This window comes from Chelonoidis abingdonii, chromosome 5 (genome assembly GCF_003597395.2).
Source record: "Chelonoidis abingdonii isolate Lonesome George chromosome 5, CheloAbing_2.0, whole genome shotgun sequence".
NCBI lineage: Eukaryota > Metazoa > Chordata > Testudines > Testudinidae > Chelonoidis > Chelonoidis abingdonii.
The window spans coordinates 41,038,075-41,056,072 of record NC_133773.1 but is presented as its reverse complement, the minus strand read 5'-3'; the positions used below and the strand labels follow the sequence as shown (position 1 = coordinate 41,056,072).

Here is a 17,998-nt window from a genome sequence, read left to right as displayed (position 1 = left end):
TCTGAATAGCATAAATACAGCTTCCCCTTCATATTTAAATGCTTAATTATCCAAAGACTTACAAAGTGTTGTCAATTTTTGCTGGTTTCCAAATTTTAGCTACATGCTCACTTTTCTTATCTTTATCTTTCAGCCAAATCCTGCCTGCCCCAATAATGTAAAAGGTGCTATTGACTTCATTGGGACTAGTCACATAAATGGAGGAAGCAGGATTTGGCTTTTTATGGGCCAGACTGTAAACACTTCCTTCACATTGGTGAGCAGTTATTGACCTGGGATGTGTGACAGTTAGCAGTGAGTTCAAAAGAAATAGCTACAGAGGGACAGATTGTAAAAACAGCAACTTTCCCTTTTAAAAACATAAAACCCCAATAATTCAGCTCTTCTGAAGAACCCCATAGTAACTAACAGGTGTTTACATGCAATGGTGATAGACAAATAATTCTGGAGGAAGGCAGATGTCAGTGTCCAGCTTCAAAGGGGATCCATGCTGAGAGGGAAAGAATTAAAATATTGCAAACTGCTCTGAGAGTCATTTTACATGTGTTTGTTTTCTCCACTTAGCGTGAAGATGAAATTCTACTGACTTCGACATGTTGCCATTGATCTGATAATGATTTAAGCTTCTAGAAGCTCAGACCAGCTGTGGGGTTACAGACTGGTAAATTCAGTGATCCCAAAAATGGTGCAGAATGAGCGATTAAACCTAGTTTTGAAATAATCGGAACCCAAACAAACATGAATAGGGCAAAAGCAACATTGCCTTTCATCTGATTGGTGAAATCACTTTATTAAATGATACAATTTACATCTCTGGCATGCTCTCTTCAAATAAAGTGTCCTTTGCAGTGAACAAACAGTATGTAGAAGTGAAAATCCATTTATAAGGATAGCATAGACTTTTCCTACAATGCAAAAATGTCATGTGAATAGATATTTAATTGCAATACAGCTAACTAAAATGAAAACTAATTATGAACAAGAAAATGTGAACATCTATATTCTAGTATAACTACAGAAACTAAACTCTTGGTTACATTTACATATTCAAATTCTTTGTATATTAACAAAGACACTCTGAAGTTTAGAAGTCAGTTCTAATCTAAATAATAGATATCTAAGATATCGGGAGAGGGCTATTTTCCTCACATTAACTGAGTAGATCTGTGCATTCACAAACAATAAAATGTATGAAACATTTTAAGTGAATATTCAGAGCTGATACACAACACAATCACATGATTTTGACTACAAAATATTTTTGCCAGAGATGGGATGAGGGAGAGAAAGAAGAATGAAAGGTGCAGAGTGATGCTTCAGAAAGCTTTGTATGTACTGTAATATCTGAGGCCTGATACTGAGCCTATTGAAGTTAATGACAAAAATTCCACTGAAATGAATAAGAGCAGTGTGTGAAGCTCAGTTATCCTCTGGAAAAGAGCATTCCAATTTGTCTGTATAACAGTGATAGATCTATGTTCTCTTTAGACTTGGTATATTTACAAACCGGTTTCTTCTTCCTCCCCCACCCCCTGCCCTTTAAAATCCTAATGCTTATGGCTACCCACTAGGTTTCATTTAGGTGGAGTTCACTTACCCTAGTTTAAAGCAGCCAAAGAAACAGCTATGGTAACACACAGCTACCTGCCTATACAGGGTAATGTGTGGAGGGCAGTACTGCAGTTCATCTTGCAGCCTTTACTCAGGCTCATTACATTTGACATTGATTCCATGGACATTTTCCTGAGTAATGGCCACAGAATTGGTCCTACTAAATACCTGATCCAGCTCCTGCTTGAGTCAATAGGAGTCTTTCTACTAACTTTAGTGGGAGACTAATCAGTTTAAATGTAAAAGCCCAGCCCTGAATAGTATAGTGATGAAAAGTTAACGTGTATAAAGATTGTAGGTATTCGTCTAACCTACATCATAACATCCATCTGGAAGTATTCTGGGTCTTATATATAGAGATTGTTACATTTTTAGGGTTCAATCCTGCAAACACTTAGGCACATGAGTAAGTTTACAGCAAGTGAGTTTACAGTAAATATTTGCAGCACTAGGCATAATAACATATTTGTAACATTTTAAAATATGGGTATTTTTGGAAATCTTTTAGGTGTGAGTGTTTTTTTTTTTATAACTACATATTTCCACACTTCATCAGGATGCATGATATTATTTTCAAAGGAAATACAAAGCTATTTTCCAGATTCTGAGAAGTAAAATGCTTTTTTCCCTAAAGTTGCATTTGGCCAAATTATTATTTTCTGAACGTTACTTAATTCTGTTCCTAGTATAACAACATAAAGGATACAACTCAAAACAGAAACTAGATAAGAAGTCAGCCTCTTGCGGAAAAAAATTACATTGGTTTATAACCTGCTTTCTGTGTACGCTTTCTTATTATGCATGTGAATTTTAATTTTCTTTTCAAATTGTTCTGCTTACACTTATATTACGGTTTAAGCACAGATATTCAACTATATTTCAGCAATATTTTTCAAGTGGTCGTGTTTGATGGATATTTGAAAAATATCCAACAACTGAGGATGGTGCAGTGCACTCTGTAAAACTGGGTATTCATTGAACACCTAACACTATCTAAACTACCCAGTGAGCTTGTAGTATATGGCTTAGGCACGTGTGCTGCTATTAACTAAATGAATTGTAAATATAAGAGACATACCAGCAGTAACAAAATTATTTACTATCTCTCCAACTCCATCAAGACATATTTAACCCTCTAAGCACTCTCCTTAGTTCTCCTTAGCGTTGCCTTAACTAGACTCAGACCATGTAACACTTATCATAAACCATATTCCACATACCTCCTGCACGTAACAAGAATTGTCCTTATTATATAACCTATTTTGGTCTTCCAAAATGAGACTACAAATCAAAAGCCTTTCAAGTATTCAACTACTAGTAGCAGAATCTGCTGCACTAAATGTTCAGCAAGTTAAACATTTCATAAAAAAATAAATGTAGTTGTCATCCAACACCCCTACAAGACTGACATGTATTTGTTTGATTGTTTATTACAACAGTCACTTGCAACCCAATTTAAATGTAACCTAACTATATTAAATACTTCTCCAATTCATTTGTTATCCAAGTATCATATCAGTAGTTCATCATAACATCCCTTTCTTTCCTGCTGTTTTCAAACTAGGGTGGGTAATTACAACAGCCAAAACTTACAATGGAGAGTTACACCCCAAACTTCCTTGAAATCCCTCTGAACTCCATGATTACATGATATTAACATATGCTAATATGTACCAGAGCTTCAGGTAAAATGACTATAGAAGTATTGTATGTTTATCATAGTAAAACTGTAAGATTTACTTTTCTAGAATCCCCTTTTTTAAAAAATACTGCAGAGAAATTATATGATCAATATGCTGAGTAAACCTTTCCAAAGTTTGGAATTCCATTGGAAAAATAACCCTCTCTGAAGTCTGGCTATGTCTGTGTCCTAAAATTCAGATATCAAATATACCCAGAAATCCTACAGACCCCACCAGAAAATTTCATTTTAAAAAGCTTTATTTCATTCTTTGTATATTTCATTAACTCATTTGTAAATGTTTTTGTACTGTCCAATTAAAGCTTTTTCTATATGTGCTTTGTAATAAGCACATTGATTATCCCACCTAAACAAATCTGACCTTTTAAAAAAACAAAACAAAACTGTAGCCTGGGAATAAAACTGAATTCAGTCTAGAACTGAAAGCTCTGAAATATCATGAAAACTGCACCATTCTACAAAACTTCCTCATTCTTTCAGTTTAGAAACTGTTATCCAGCAAGAAGCTATTCAGATAGGTCACTTTACTCCTCCAACTGGGATATAAGGCCGGTGAAGCTGTCAGGAGGGAAATATGCCAGGTTCTTCTGTTTTTCATGTTTGACGCCTCCATCCCCTTGGATGTGGATTGTAGTTTGAATTGGCCATTGACAGGCAGTAGTTGGATCTGGAATCCATGGACATCATGTCAGGATCTGTTCGGGATCGCTGACCATAATATGCATATTGAAGCCGAGAGCCACACTGAAAAGTGGAGCTGGGGGCTGACATGCTGCTCTTTGGTGGGGATGTGATACCAGACTGCCTCCTTCCAAATGATGCAAGGCTAGCATGAACACCTGGGGATGGAGATCCACAGGAAACCCTTTGTTTCCAATCATCCGGTGGCTCAGGGAGTGTTTTCCTGCGAGCAGCTGATACTATATTAGCAACAATGGATTCTTGAATGTTTTGGGGGCCAAAAGCATCATCCACTAGGCCAAGAGGGGACTTAGCTGCTGCTTCCCAGGGAGTCAATCTCTTGACAGGCTTGGCGGCGGCTGCTGCTGGTTTACCGAAGTAACTGGGGCCAGGTTGGGACATCACAGGTGAAGCAGGGGACATGGCTCGATAGTTGAGTGAAGAAGGCCTCACAGGAAGTGATAATGAGCAGCCACTGCCTCTTTCCTAGGAACAACAAAACCTCAAATATAACCACAATAATTGAATATCAATGACAGAAGCCCTTTCCCTTCATTTCCAAACTGAAGCGAATTATTGTTGGGCTATTGGCATACTGTTTAGTGAGTTACTACATGAGCAGGGGCGGCTCCAGGCACCAGCACACCAAGCGCGTGCCTGGGGCGGCAAGCCACGCGGGGCGTTTTGCTGGTCGCCGCGAGAGCGGCAGGCAGGCTACCTTCAACGGCATGCCTGCAGAGGGTCCACTGGTCCCGTGGCTTTGGCGGACCTCCTGCAGGTGTGCCGCGGAATCCGCGGGACCAGGGACCTCTCGCAGGCAAGCTGCCAAAGGCAGCCTGCTTGCCGTGCTTGGGGCAGCAAAATACCTAGAGCCACCCCTGTATATGAGAGAGTACAAGAACTTGCCGGCAGTATGAGGAACAACAGATCTCTAAGAACATATCTCCCTTCATGTAGTTACTGTGTGTGTGTGTGTGTGTGTGTGTGTGTGTGTGTGTAAAAAAGAAGAGAATTCAAGTGTTCGGGAGAGCCACGAGATTGACAGACTGAAGGAGTCTTCTATTAATGAACAGGTACAGTATGGATAGCAACACTGAAAGCTTCCGTTCACCTCCTCTGCCCTGCTAATAGGTGAAAAGAGAGATGGGAGGGAAACTCTCTTACCAGTCTGACTACATCTACAGAATGCAGGCATAAATTTACTTATTTGGTAATTGGCTCTGTCCAATAGATCTAGCCAGAGTGTATTTTATCCCATCCCTTATTAAGGAGCTCTTTTCCACTGAAATTTATCATGGGTGGAAAGGGGACAAAAATGAATGAAATAACTAAAAATGCTGATAAAATAATTTGCCTAATACCATTATAGGACATTACTTAACCTTGCTCCCTTTAAATGACAGTGCCCTAAAAATTTCAGAACACTCTGACCCATTTTTAGGAGAAATCCATTCATATTCCACAAATCCTAATCATCTTAGTTATGCAGCACTTTCAAACAAAAAACTCTGTTCATGAGACGGGTTTTTTCCTCAGCAGTCTTCATTCAGCAATATACAGTACAAGTACCTCATTTTTGTACACATGCCAAATGTGCACTCTGCATCAGACAAATCACATGGTTCCTAAATTAGGAAGAACAGTATGGACGGAGACTACTTAACTGACTATGTCCTCTGATTCATAGCCTGAAGTCTGGAAACAGCCTTTAATTCCTATACTTTATTTGAAATCAGGCATTAAGGTCCAGATCCTCAAAGGTATTTAGAAGCATAACTCCCATTGATTTCAATGGGAATTAGGATCCTAAATGCCTTTGAGGATCTGGCTCTAAGTGGCCAAGGGCTTTGCTAAGTCTCTATCCTGAAAACAGTGGCCTGAATTACCTTTTCTATATAACATTCAAAGACTGTGAGATTAATCAAAACTAAGCCTACTGAAGTCAACAGGAGCCTGAATTGTGTAAAGTGAAGATTTTTCCATTAATGATTTTGTTTAATATTCAATATTGTTAATGTCATACAGTACTTCACTTTTTTTCTAGGCCCTTCCATCTATGCACTTAGCAAAATTTAATGACCTATATCTCATACACCGCTTTGAGGTACATATTATTAGCCCCATTTCAGAGATGTGGAAACTGAGACAGGGAGAAATGAATGGCTCAATTTTCAAAGTTCCTGAGCATCTGCAGCTTTTATTGATTACAATAGGTTTGGTCAGTCAGTATCTATTAAAACAGGCCATCAGTGACATACCCAAGGTTTCACAGTGAGTTTTTGGCAGACTCCACCTCTGTTTTACAGGATAATCATCCTCCTTGCTCATTTGAGCTAACTACTAGCTATTCCCAACATCAGAAAGAAATATCCCCCACACATTAACTGCTGCCAACAAATGGCAAATTTCCATCCCGGGAAAAGAACTGTACTTTTGTACACTTGAATTCAATTAATGTTTAACCTATAAGGGTGCACATTGATGTCTGAGTCACCAAACAAACTGACTTTTACCTGGATAGGGCTCAGCTCAGCACTCGAAATATACACTTTACATAGAAAAGGACAAATTATTCTTTCTTACCCTACAAAGGCACAGGGGAATATATTATTTTGCCTATGGATGAAATGATCATACCATTAACAGTGGGTTGGAGTTCTTCCAGATCTTCATATCGTGAAAGGGTAGTACCTGTAAACAGTTTTCTGTTCAGTAGCGATCACGATCCAGGCAGAAGGGTGTTCTCTGTGGCCAAAGATTGGCCCATGTGTGTCCTCCAATCAGAATTAAGGATTTTTTCCCCCTCTTCTAGCTACTACAGTTGACAGCACAGTCAATCTCTTTCTTGGCAAGTAAAGTTCATATGCTTCATTTAACCAGTTGGCAAGAAAAGAAATGTTAAAAGGTTGTGAACTTATAAAGAATTCTGTGCAATCTTAGACACAATTTCTATTAAATAAATTACTCTGATAACCTGAACAGTGACACTGTTTACAAGATAAGATTTTAAAGGTGGCGGGGGAAGTTCCCATCTGAATTAGCAGGTCATCAGAGGGTTCTAGATAGTTGTCTCTGCTGAACAGAAAACCTTTTCATAGGTAAGGAAAATTTCCCTTTCTGTTCAGTGGAGCTTCCAGTTTAGACAGAAGAGTTCTAAGTCCATCAGACCATGTAGGATCCCAGAGATAAGTGGGGAATGGGAAGTGTACTCTGTAGAGAACAACTGTCATAAGGATCTGACATCCAAAAGCAGCATCAGTTGAAGATGCTATGCTTGTCTGTCATGTTTGGAGAAGGTCTCTAGAGACTTCCAAGTTGCTGCTGTGGTGGTTTTGACTGCAGAGGTATCTTCTTGTTCTGTCCAGCCCTGGTAGAATCGGACTTAATCTTAAAAATAAATAAAAATAAAAATCCTATCCAATAGAAATTGATAGGCCAATGAAATACATTTCATAATCCATCTAACAAGTGTCCCCATTCCATGACATGAAGATGAGGCCTTCAAAAATGCAGAGTAGATAAAATTTAATGGCCTAGAGCATGTTTGGATTAGGGTAAGTTTTTTTTTTTTTCTTTTCTTTTCTTTATTTAAGAGGGGGAGTATCAGACTAGGAAGTAAAAATTGTTGTTGGAAAATCAAACATTCCCTCAGTTAGGAGACTGGAAACCTTTCTAAGGACAACTTTATCATGGTATAGGGTGAGGAAGGGGAACTGATAGAAGACAGCTGAAAGTAACCTTGTAGAAGAGAATTTCTAGGGATATTGTAGATAGGAGCTCAAAAGGAGAATAGCACATGGCTTTGACAACCAGATTCAGGTCCCAGAAAAATAATGCTTTACCAACTCAAGGGCTTAATTTGTTCATAACTAAGAAGAACTTGGTGATCAAGGAGTAGTAACCAAAATTCATTACAACCACAGGCCCTCTAATGGCTCCCAAAGCATAAATTTATCTTTTTAAGAGTTGTTGCAGAAAAAGGAGACTCTGTGCTACTGAGAACAGGGATGGAATGACATCCTTTGGCTTGCACCATCTGAAAAAATATTCCAAGTAATTTAATAAGCCTTAGACATGGAGGATTTTGCTCACAAATGAGCATAATCATATTGTCTTGCAATCCTGCAGTTCTGCCCTTCAGAAGACAAGCCTTTTGGAAGAGTGTCTGTCTCTGGGTGGATTTGGGAGTAATATTAGACATTGGGGGAAGAGGTCCAGATCGGTAAATGGGACAAAAGGATGGGTTTATCCATTGTGCCTCAAGAATGATATGTCTGATCATTCTTTGCAAAGTTAGTGATACTAAGATTGTTTGAACTTAGTTTTTTTTTTTTTCTCCCCCTCTATACCTTTTGTGAGACTTTGGTGGATAAAGTGACAGGGTAGGAGGAATGCCGGTAATGTCATCCTTAACCCTGAAAGGGAGAACATATCAACTACATAAGCTTTTCTGTCCTTGTACCTACTGGAGTAAGGAATCACCCAGTGAATCTCTTGTGAGATGAAAAGATTCATGATTGGTTCTCGCTGGGGAATCCATCATCTGGAATATTCGTCCCAATGCAATACCAGAAATCTGAGAGTTTTATCCTGGATCCCAGGTACATGATCTGCATTACTGAGACTATTCAATGATTAATTCTCTCATGATGGTGAGAGACAAATCACTTCGCCTCATAGAGAAGGAAATTCCCAGCCCTGGATCAAATCCAGAATAACTGTCACATGACTAAACACAACACAACAAGTTTGCCCACTCTAGCTGATTCACACACAAATAATGTAGTTCTAGTAGCATATTCAGGCCAGTTTGGGTTTCTTGGGCTGCTTGAATTCTTCATACCTTCCCTGTGCCAACATTATTAATTACTTAAGTTTAGACAACTTCCTGATGAAGTCATTTGGCTACTCAAGATTCAAATGTATGTGAGAATGGCATTCCTCTTCATCTACTCAGGAGAAGGATGAAGTAACCTCTCATTCCTTGGAGGAGGAGCCGAGGTTTTTTTCCCCCTAGGGTCATTTCCATGTAAGTTTAAATCTTTTTAAAGGAAAGATGCCTTTCTGGATCCTCGGGGGAAGGATTTTTCCAGGACGTATTCTTAGGAAAGAGGCTGAAGTAAGCAAGAACAAATTTGCCCTTCTTGGTGAGAGGCTTAAGGAATTCCACAATTTGGGGACATAGCTTAAGAGGTTAGAAATGATCCTGCCACTTTCTAGGTTGAGTACTTGCGTCAGAACGCACTTCACCACACTCCTCCTGAACCTTAGATTTGTCTGTCTGGTTCTCCAGTGGAGAGGAAGGCATTACCATCATTACCTTGTGTCTTGGACTACTTGAGGATTGCAGTTAATGTGCCTATAGTTGTTGCGGAGAGAGGCTCTGACAGAAGTTGCTGACTGAATTCTCTATGGTGTTTAGAGAGAAATTGGTGGTGATTATGCTGAAGTTAGGAAGAGCAGAACTTTGAGAGCCAATCTGATTCCAGAAGAGGAAAATATCTTTGACTACAGGATACCTCAGTTGTTTGGACCAGAGAGTTTTCTGAACAGAAATAGCAGCCACCTTCTAGTAAAAACAGAAAATAATTCTGTTTCATTTCCTCAGTTCTTGCTACTAATTTTTTTAATTTCTTGGGCTTTTTAAAATTTAATGGGCCTGATTGTGTGCTCTCTTATAGTGATGCAAATCAGGAATAGCTCTATTGAAGTCAGTTTGTATAAAATAGGTGTAACTGGGAGAGAAATCAGGCCAAAAATAAATTAGTAAGGCTGGACTCATAAATTAGAAAAATAAATACTAGAGGCCAAAGCATGAAGTTAGTACATGGTTTTTACTCTCCTTATCTAAACAAAGCCTAGTTTCAGTGAAGTTAGAACTAAACTGAATAAGGATTGAGTAAAACCTGAGACAGGATCTCAAGATTTGATCCTAAGAGGAAAATTGTCAACTCCAATGCAATTCATCATAATTCAAAATGTACAGACGTTTAAATAGGAAGTTAATTTGTGTCCTGGCAACAATTTACAATACATGGCAAAACCTGTTTTACTACTTTGGTGTCCATCGTTATCTGAACTAAATGTATCATGCAGTGATTCGTTTAGCTATTAAAAAAGGTGTAATGAATAATTAAACAGAAATTCCATTTGAGGCTGTTACTCCTAGTACCTCCAATGATTTCAGTGGAGATACTGTACATTTTCATTGACGTAGCAGAACACAACTTGGCTCTAAGGTCCATGAAAAGACTTATAAACATGCTTAATTTCATGCACAGTGAGTAGTCCCATTGAATTCAATTAAATGTTGAATTCAATGGGACTACTCACATTCTGTAAAGTTAAACATGTGCCTAGGTCTTTGCAGGGTTAGGGTCTAAAGTTGTATTAGCTATACTGTACTAAGTTGATATTATGCCATACAGTATTTTGTCTTCATGCTTCATGTCTCTGATAAGAAATTTAACTTCATGGACAGGATGTGCAATAGTATTCATGCAAGTTTTTGCAGTTTTATGGAGAGAACCATAAAACAAAATGAAATAGTTATTTTCTTCTTGGGGCCAAGCCAGAAACGCATTGAAATCAATGAGGATTTTTCCATTTGTCTTGGTTGGGGGTGGGGGGGTGTTTGATGCTACTGTCACTACTGTACTAAGGAAGGAAAAAAGTCTCTTTCTAGAAGTTTTCAACTTTGTTTTACTATGGAGTTTTAAATGAATATATTGTTTGCTGAGCTGACAAGGTGCTGAGGGCCTGATTCTTCTCTGTCGTGTGAACTTTATACACACATAACCCCATTGATTCAATTTTCACGGGTGTAACAGTAGAATCAGGCCTTGAATTCCTCTCTTTAGCCATAGAAATAATACAGTACAGGCAGTAACAGTACAAGAGTATCCACTGTGCCCTGCCAATATGCCTCAATCCTTACCTCAGGTTCACATATCCACTTAGTCCTGGGCCTCCCAGCTGAGACTTCCAACAAGTCTTCCAATTGGTGCCAATTATGGTGGTGGCTGTTGTAATGAAGATCATTATCCACTAGCAACTTGCACGTGTGTGTGTAAACTCAGGTGGTAATTTTGCAGTCACTTTCTCAGTTTTTTTTTACTAAGAATAGATCTATTTTGTCTGCTTCCATATGTTCTGGAATTGAATACTCCCTAGTCTTCATTGCAGAAAGATGTTCCATCTGCTTACACACTTCGGAAAACAGACCGTTAAGGATTTTCAGGAACATGTAATTTATGCTAAAAACACAAGCCTATCTCCTATTTTTTCACAAGTGAAGACTGGGAGATGACACATTAATTTTATATTGTTGTCATTAGAATTACTACTTTGTCACTAGTAGAGATGGGCCTGAACCAAAACACTGTACCTAAACATTTTAAATACATGACTGACTCCTATTAGTAATAGGCTATTCAGAACTCTGGCCTTAACCACAGGAACTCATGGCTCAAGCCAATTTCTAGTCACTAGAATTCACTCACAATTCATTTACCAGACAGTGTTAACTGAGCACAATGATACTCAACCTCTTGTTCTCAATCCATATTCTATTCTTCAAGGTCCATCAAGCAGTTTTTATTGTGTCATGGCTTGGAATGTAGCTGGCCTTAAGTAGAATATACAAAACACAGATCACACATGAAGCAGGGGGAAAAGTGACAGGCAGACAAAGAGGAATTGGCAATCTCTTCCTCTCCTTGAAGCATTAAATACATAAATTTAGAAGGAGAGAGAGAGAGAAAAAAACTCCCTTTTTCCCTTCCCTCCCACCAGCTAGAAAGGAAGCATGGAAAGAGAAGAGAGATGGCATCAAATGAAGCAGCAGAAAGCTACAAAATAATCACAATACCTTGGGGACATCCTGTTGCAATGTTTTCATTATGATATTCTTTCATCACAAGAAGATGTTCATAGATTCTAGGACTGGAAGGGACCTCGAGAGGTCATCAAGTCCAGTCCCCTGCCCTCATGGCAGGACCAAATACTGTCTAGACCAGGGGTCAGCAACCTTTCAGAAGTGATGTGCCGAGTCTTCATTTATTCACTCTAATTTAAGGTTTTGCTTGCCAGTAATACATTAACATTTTTAGAAGGTTCTGCTATGTCATAATAATAAAATAAATAGTGTTGTATATAAACTAAAATAAGGTTTTTAAACTGTTAAGAAGCTCACTGAAATTAAAATAAAATGCAGCAGCCCCCCCGGACTGGTGGCTAGGACCAGCAGTGTGAGTGCCACTTGAAAAATCAGCTCGTGTTGCCGCCTTCAGCACACATGCCATAGGTTGCCTACCCTGGTCTAGCCATCCCTGATAGACTTTTATATAACTACTCTTCATACTCGCAGAGATGGAGAATTCCACAACCTCCCTAGGCAATTTATCCAGTTGGTCCACACCTGACAGTTAGGAAACTTTTCCTAAATGTCCATCCTAAAATCTCCTTGCTGCAAGTTTAAGCCCATTGCTTCTTGTTCTATCCTTACAGGCTAAGGTGAACAAGTTTTCTCCCTCTTCCTTATGACACCCTTTTAGATACCTGAAAACTGCTATCATGTCCCCTCTCAGTCTTCTCTTTTCCAAACTAAACAAACCCAATATGTTGTGTGTGATGTTGCAACATCATGACAAGTCAAAATGCTACTTTGTGATTAGTCTGTGCTTTCCCATTACTCTGTTTGAAGCTCTTCAGGAAAGAATACCACTGCCCTAGAATAGTTAGTGAATGGAGGCAAGATTTTTTTAGATAAGAGGAGGATGAAAGACAAATAAGTTGTCTGCCAGAATCTTAGGGAATCCTTATAGCTGCAGTTGGCTTCTCCAACATACATGAGAACAGCTGAAAGGCTTGTTATAGTAATGTTTTTAAAAATACAAAGTATTTATAAAGTGTTCAATAAAGCAAACATTTATTTTACCATATACGTATCTTTAATATATTTGACGTGTATATTCATATACACTAAAGCAAATGTAGCATTATTCCCAAAAGTAATTTACTGAATTAGGCAGGTAGATGTGAATCAATGCACACACAATTGTGCATGTGTGTACATAGAAAATGTGTCTGTCTATATGATTTGTGAAATAGATACATAAGTAATTAGGAAACACTATAATATGGAGCTAAGCATTATTTATTAGGTATGAATTAGGCATTTGAGTTCCCATTTTAGTGTAGGGGGAGAACAAGTTGCCTAAGTAAGAGATTCTCAGAAGCCAGCAAGCCAGGTAGGGAGGAGTCTATCTCCACTTGGGATTCTCGTCCATAAATCCTCTCCTGGAGTCAGGCACCTAAGACAGATCAGCCCTTTCTCCTGAAGAATCAGAGAGAGCGAGGGAGATCCCCACCCATTATAGCTAATAGCTCAGTGCTTAGCACTGTCCTGAGATGTAGGAGACTTGTTTCCCAAATCCCTGCTCTGCCTGATTTGGAGTTGAAATTCAAAGACTTGAATCCAGGTTCTCCCACGTCAGGAAAGTGCTCTTACCCGCCACCCCCCAGTTATGTCTCCTGCTGAAGTTATTCCACTTTATATAAATAATTAAATATTCATTGGGCCAGAGACAGAGGAAAAAGCAAGAGATTGACCCAATAGCCCAGGGGTTAGGGCATTCAGCTGAGATGGGGGAGAGTCAGGGTCAAATCCCTGCTTTGATGGAGAGTTAATTATTTATACAAAGTGGAACCACTTCAACAGAAGAGACTGAGAGAGCCCTATCCCAGAATACCCCATAGCCTGCGTGTTTAGGAAGCTCTCCTGGGAGACCTGGGTTCAAGACCCTCCTCCAAATAAGGCAGAGTGGCCTTAACAAGTGGGCTGTTGGCTATAATGTGGGGTGCACATGCTTGCTCCGACTGTCCTTTGTTTTGTTTGTTAGGTGTACTCAGAGCATGCCTACTGGATTGGGCCCTGCAGGCAAGATAGGCATGCAATTGTCTGGTTTGAGAATTCCACTGGCGGTGAGGCATGACCTAGGATGCCGAGCTGCTCAGTGACCAGGGGTGGCTGCAGGCACCAGCACGCCAAGCGCGTGCTTGGGGTGGCAAGCTGCAGGGGGTGCTCTGCTGGTTACCGCGAGGGTGGCAGGCAGATTGCCTTCGGTGGCAGCCTGCGGAGGGTCCACTGGTCCTGCGTCTTTGATGGACCTCCCGCAGGCTGCTGCCAAAGGCAGCCTGCCTGCCATGCTTGGGGCGGCAAAATACCTAGAGCCACGCGTCAGTGGCATCAGGATTTAGGAAGCTTGGTTAAGTTCACCAGTGGAAACTGACTGCTTATAGGGTTAGGTGGCAGTTTTGTGGTTTTGTCAATGTTAACTACACCCTATTGCTGGATTTAGGCATCTAAAAAGGCAGTTAGGTGTCTAAGTCCTTTTGTGAATCTAGTCCTATGACTGCCCCTGAACCAAAGTTTCCAGGGTCCATGTTTCTAGAGAAACTCACCAGACAGACTGCAGTGGAGCCAGGGCATTCCCATTTATAAAGAATTTTAAAATTTTTGGTTTTCATTCCAAATCCAAAGGAAACCAGTTTTCAAAATATCAAAACCCTCTGCAAAATGGAATTCCTTTTCTTTGCACAACTCTACTGCTAACCACAGGTAAGTTAGATACTGAGTTAGCTCAGTATACTTCTGTTTAATTGAAGCAAGGGAAAATGGTTGCTTTAGTTTGTCCCATAACTTTCACATCAGATCTGATTGTAAAAACACAATAAAGTTTTATCTGTAATATGCAAGGGACTGGAGATTCTTTTGGCTCATAGAAATCCCTTTTTTCAATTTAAACAGAGGAGTGGCCATAGCACATGTCCCAGAGGAAAGAGCATTTGCTGCCACCTTCTGGAGTTTAATAGGAGCTGCGTTCATGTGTAAGTTATGGTTAACTAGGATAAGAAACCAAAGAGCATTTGAAAGTAGGTGCAGTTTATGAGTCTGGCTGGTTTATGTTCTGGCTAGAAAATTATTAATGATTTTAGCTGTGTGAGCTCCACTTAAAGGCCAAATCCTGTACTGACCAAAAATAGAGAGCTGTGTCTGGCAGAAGGCTAACCACCAGCTGTCCCAGGTACTTAGCTCTGGTTACTCTTGTTCAGTCACAAGAGTCATTATTTTTGCTCCAAATGGCTGTTGTGGCTGGATTCTGGGGGTAAAGCGGTCTCCCTGGTGCCATCCTTGCATCTAATTCATACCGCATCCACATATTGTCCTTACACTCCAGGGTACAAAGTGGGGGTGCAGAAGGGAAAAGTCAGGAGTTTGCATACACCATAGAAATTTGTCTAGGCTACAGATGCATACAGCTGTGCTACTTCTCTGATCACCTGCTATGAACCACTACCTCCTCCCTACATACACACACATTCTCTATCTTGCCATGGAAAGTGAAGTAGGATTGTTCCTCTGTCCCCCATAGTGCCTATGTATTTTTAAAGCAAACCTGGATCTAAAATAGTAGTTGCTGTCTCCTCAATATTGTATGGACAATGAAGAAATCTTAAATGAATACAGAAATAAAGGTGCCAAGTAAATGACTCTGTCACAAATTGCAAAACATCAGTATAAAACACACAGTATATTCTAGGCAGTGCTGGTAGTTCCAGCTATTATAATGTTGCTCAGCACTTTCCACTATGAAGACCTTGTTTTCAGTTGCTTATAACTGCCAATATTTAACCATTTTAGCTGAAAATTTCCATGTGTGGTGTCTTCCTCAGGCTGATTTCTTTTGAAAGATTTTAGTCAAAATAGTTCAGCTGTTTTAGAGAATGAGCTTTGGGGAAAAGACATTGTTTTGCTCATTATAAAATTTTCAGGTGATCTGTTGTTTAAAAAGCTCTAGTGCCCCCATGCTTTGGAGCAGGAATTTGAAATGTGGCGGGGGGTGGGGACTTTGTGTCATGGATGTGCATTTTGCAATACCTTTGAAAATATGCTCAGATTTGACTAAGATAGAAGCCTTTGAAAAATTGTAGATTGCACATTTTCAGTACAGACTTCCTGCATTTTTAGCAGCTAAATTTCCTGAAGAGTTGATCTGGGGCAGAGCCATCTTTCTGCTGCAACTGGGCTGCTGGGTAACTCTGGTCTGCTGGGTGTCATGCTAGGTCCAGCTCTAAAGAGCGGGGAGATTCTTTCCCTGTGCTCTCAATGACCTGGGTCAAGGCAGTGGGGAGGTGGAAGCTGTCTGATTCAAATGAAGACAGGACAAGAGCTGGACTAACAGGGGTTGGGGATAGACGTTGAGACAAGGTGCCTTGGGGAAGAGGGACACTGGGAGTGGGAGAAGGAGGTGGAGAGAGATTGGGACTCGCTGGGTAAGGAGACTGTGAGCCACAGAGGGAAATGGGATTGGGGCAGAGCCAGTAGGGTGGAAGGAGACAGCTCAGAAGGGGGAAACTGGGACTAGCTGGGTGAGGATACTGGGACTGTGAGGGGGAGACTGGGACTAGCTAGGTGGGGAGAATGAGACTGGGATGATGAACCAGGCATGGGAAAAAGAAAAGACTGGGACAGGCTGGAGCAGGAGTCACACTTGGTGGAGCAAGGGCAGAAGAGTCTGTGCAACTGAAACACAGACCCCTCCAGACCCGGAATGGAACCCAGGATGTCTGAATCTCACCACTCCTCCACTGTGAAGCCCACTGGAAGAGTGTCTCATTCCCCTCTATTGCTGGCCCACACAGAGAATGACAATCTACTACTGCTGTCAGTTACTTCATTAGCTCAAGTGGCGGAGGTCTGAGTGGTGGATCTAATGTTCCAACCATGATGATAACTCATGTGAGTGTCAGTGTAATGCCACGTGATGGAGTTTTTTCAGTTGCTTTTTTAAAAAAAAAAACTAGAAAATTACACAGATTAAGAACATTATTAAGGTCATAATGTTGAGCACGCAAAAATTAGGAAATGTCAGAATGGAGGTTGCCTGTGATGAATGCGATTTTGTTGGGGAAGAGTCAACATGGTTTTTACAAAGGGAAATCATGCCTCATCAATCTACTAAAATTTTTCGATAGGGTCAACAAACATGCGGACAAGGATGATCCAGTGGATGAAGGGTTCTTAGATTTTGAGAGTCTTTGACAAGATTCTTCACTAAAGGCTCTTAAGCAAAGTAAGATGTCATGGGATAAGAGGGAAGGTTCCTGGATAGGAAACAAAAATTAGGAATAAATGGTTTCAGAATGGAGAGAGGGAAATAGTGATGTGCCTGAGGGGTCTCTACTGGGACCAGTACTGCTCAACAAATTCATAAATTATCTGGAAAAAGGGGTAAAGAGTGAGGGGCAAAATTTGCAGATGATACAGAACTACTCAAGATAGTTAAGCCCAAAGCAGACTGCGAAACAATACAAAGGGATCTCATAAAACTGGCTGCCTGGGCAACAAAATGCAGATTAAATTCAATGTTGATAAATGCAAAGTAATACACATTGGAAAACATAATTCCAACTCTACAGATACAATTATGGGGTCTAAATTAGCTGTTGCCACTCAAGAAAGAGATCTTGGAGTCAGTCTGGATAGTTCTCTGAAAACATCCACTCAATGTGCAGCAGCAGTAACAGAATGTTGGGAATCATTAGGAAAGGGATAGGTAAGACAGGAAATATCATATTGCCTCAATATAAATCCAGGGTATGCTCACATCTTGAATACTGCATGCATATTTGGTTGCTCCATCTCAAAAAAAGATACTGTGGAATTGGATAAGGTACAGAAAAAGGCAACAAAAATGATTAGGAGTATGAAACAGCTTCTGTGTTAGGAGTGATTAATAAGACAGTGACTTTTCAGCTTGGAAAAGAAACAACTAATGGGGGATCTGATAGAGGTCTATAAAATTATGACTGGCATGGAGAAAGTAAATAAGGAAGTGATATTTACTCCTTCTCATAACACAAGAGGGGTCACCATATAACCAGAATCGAGAACTCGAACTTTAATATAGTTACTGCTACTATATTAATTTGATTACCTTA

General features: G+C 40.0%; 1 protein-coding gene across 1 annotated transcript in view; it reads right to left on the bottom strand.

The window, feature by feature from the left end:
• Positions 1 to 347: 347 nt before the first annotated feature.
• Positions 348 to 17,998, bottom strand: part of SYNPO2 (synaptopodin 2) — a 135,247-nt gene continuing 117,596 nt past the window's right edge. Inside the window, exon 5 of the mRNA XM_032762531.2 lies at positions 348 to 4,480. Within this exon, the coding sequence (XP_032618422.1) occupies positions 3,908 to 4,480 (573 nt within the window). The 3' untranslated portion in view covers positions 348 to 3,907. The remainder of the gene's footprint in view (positions 4,481 to 17,998) is intronic.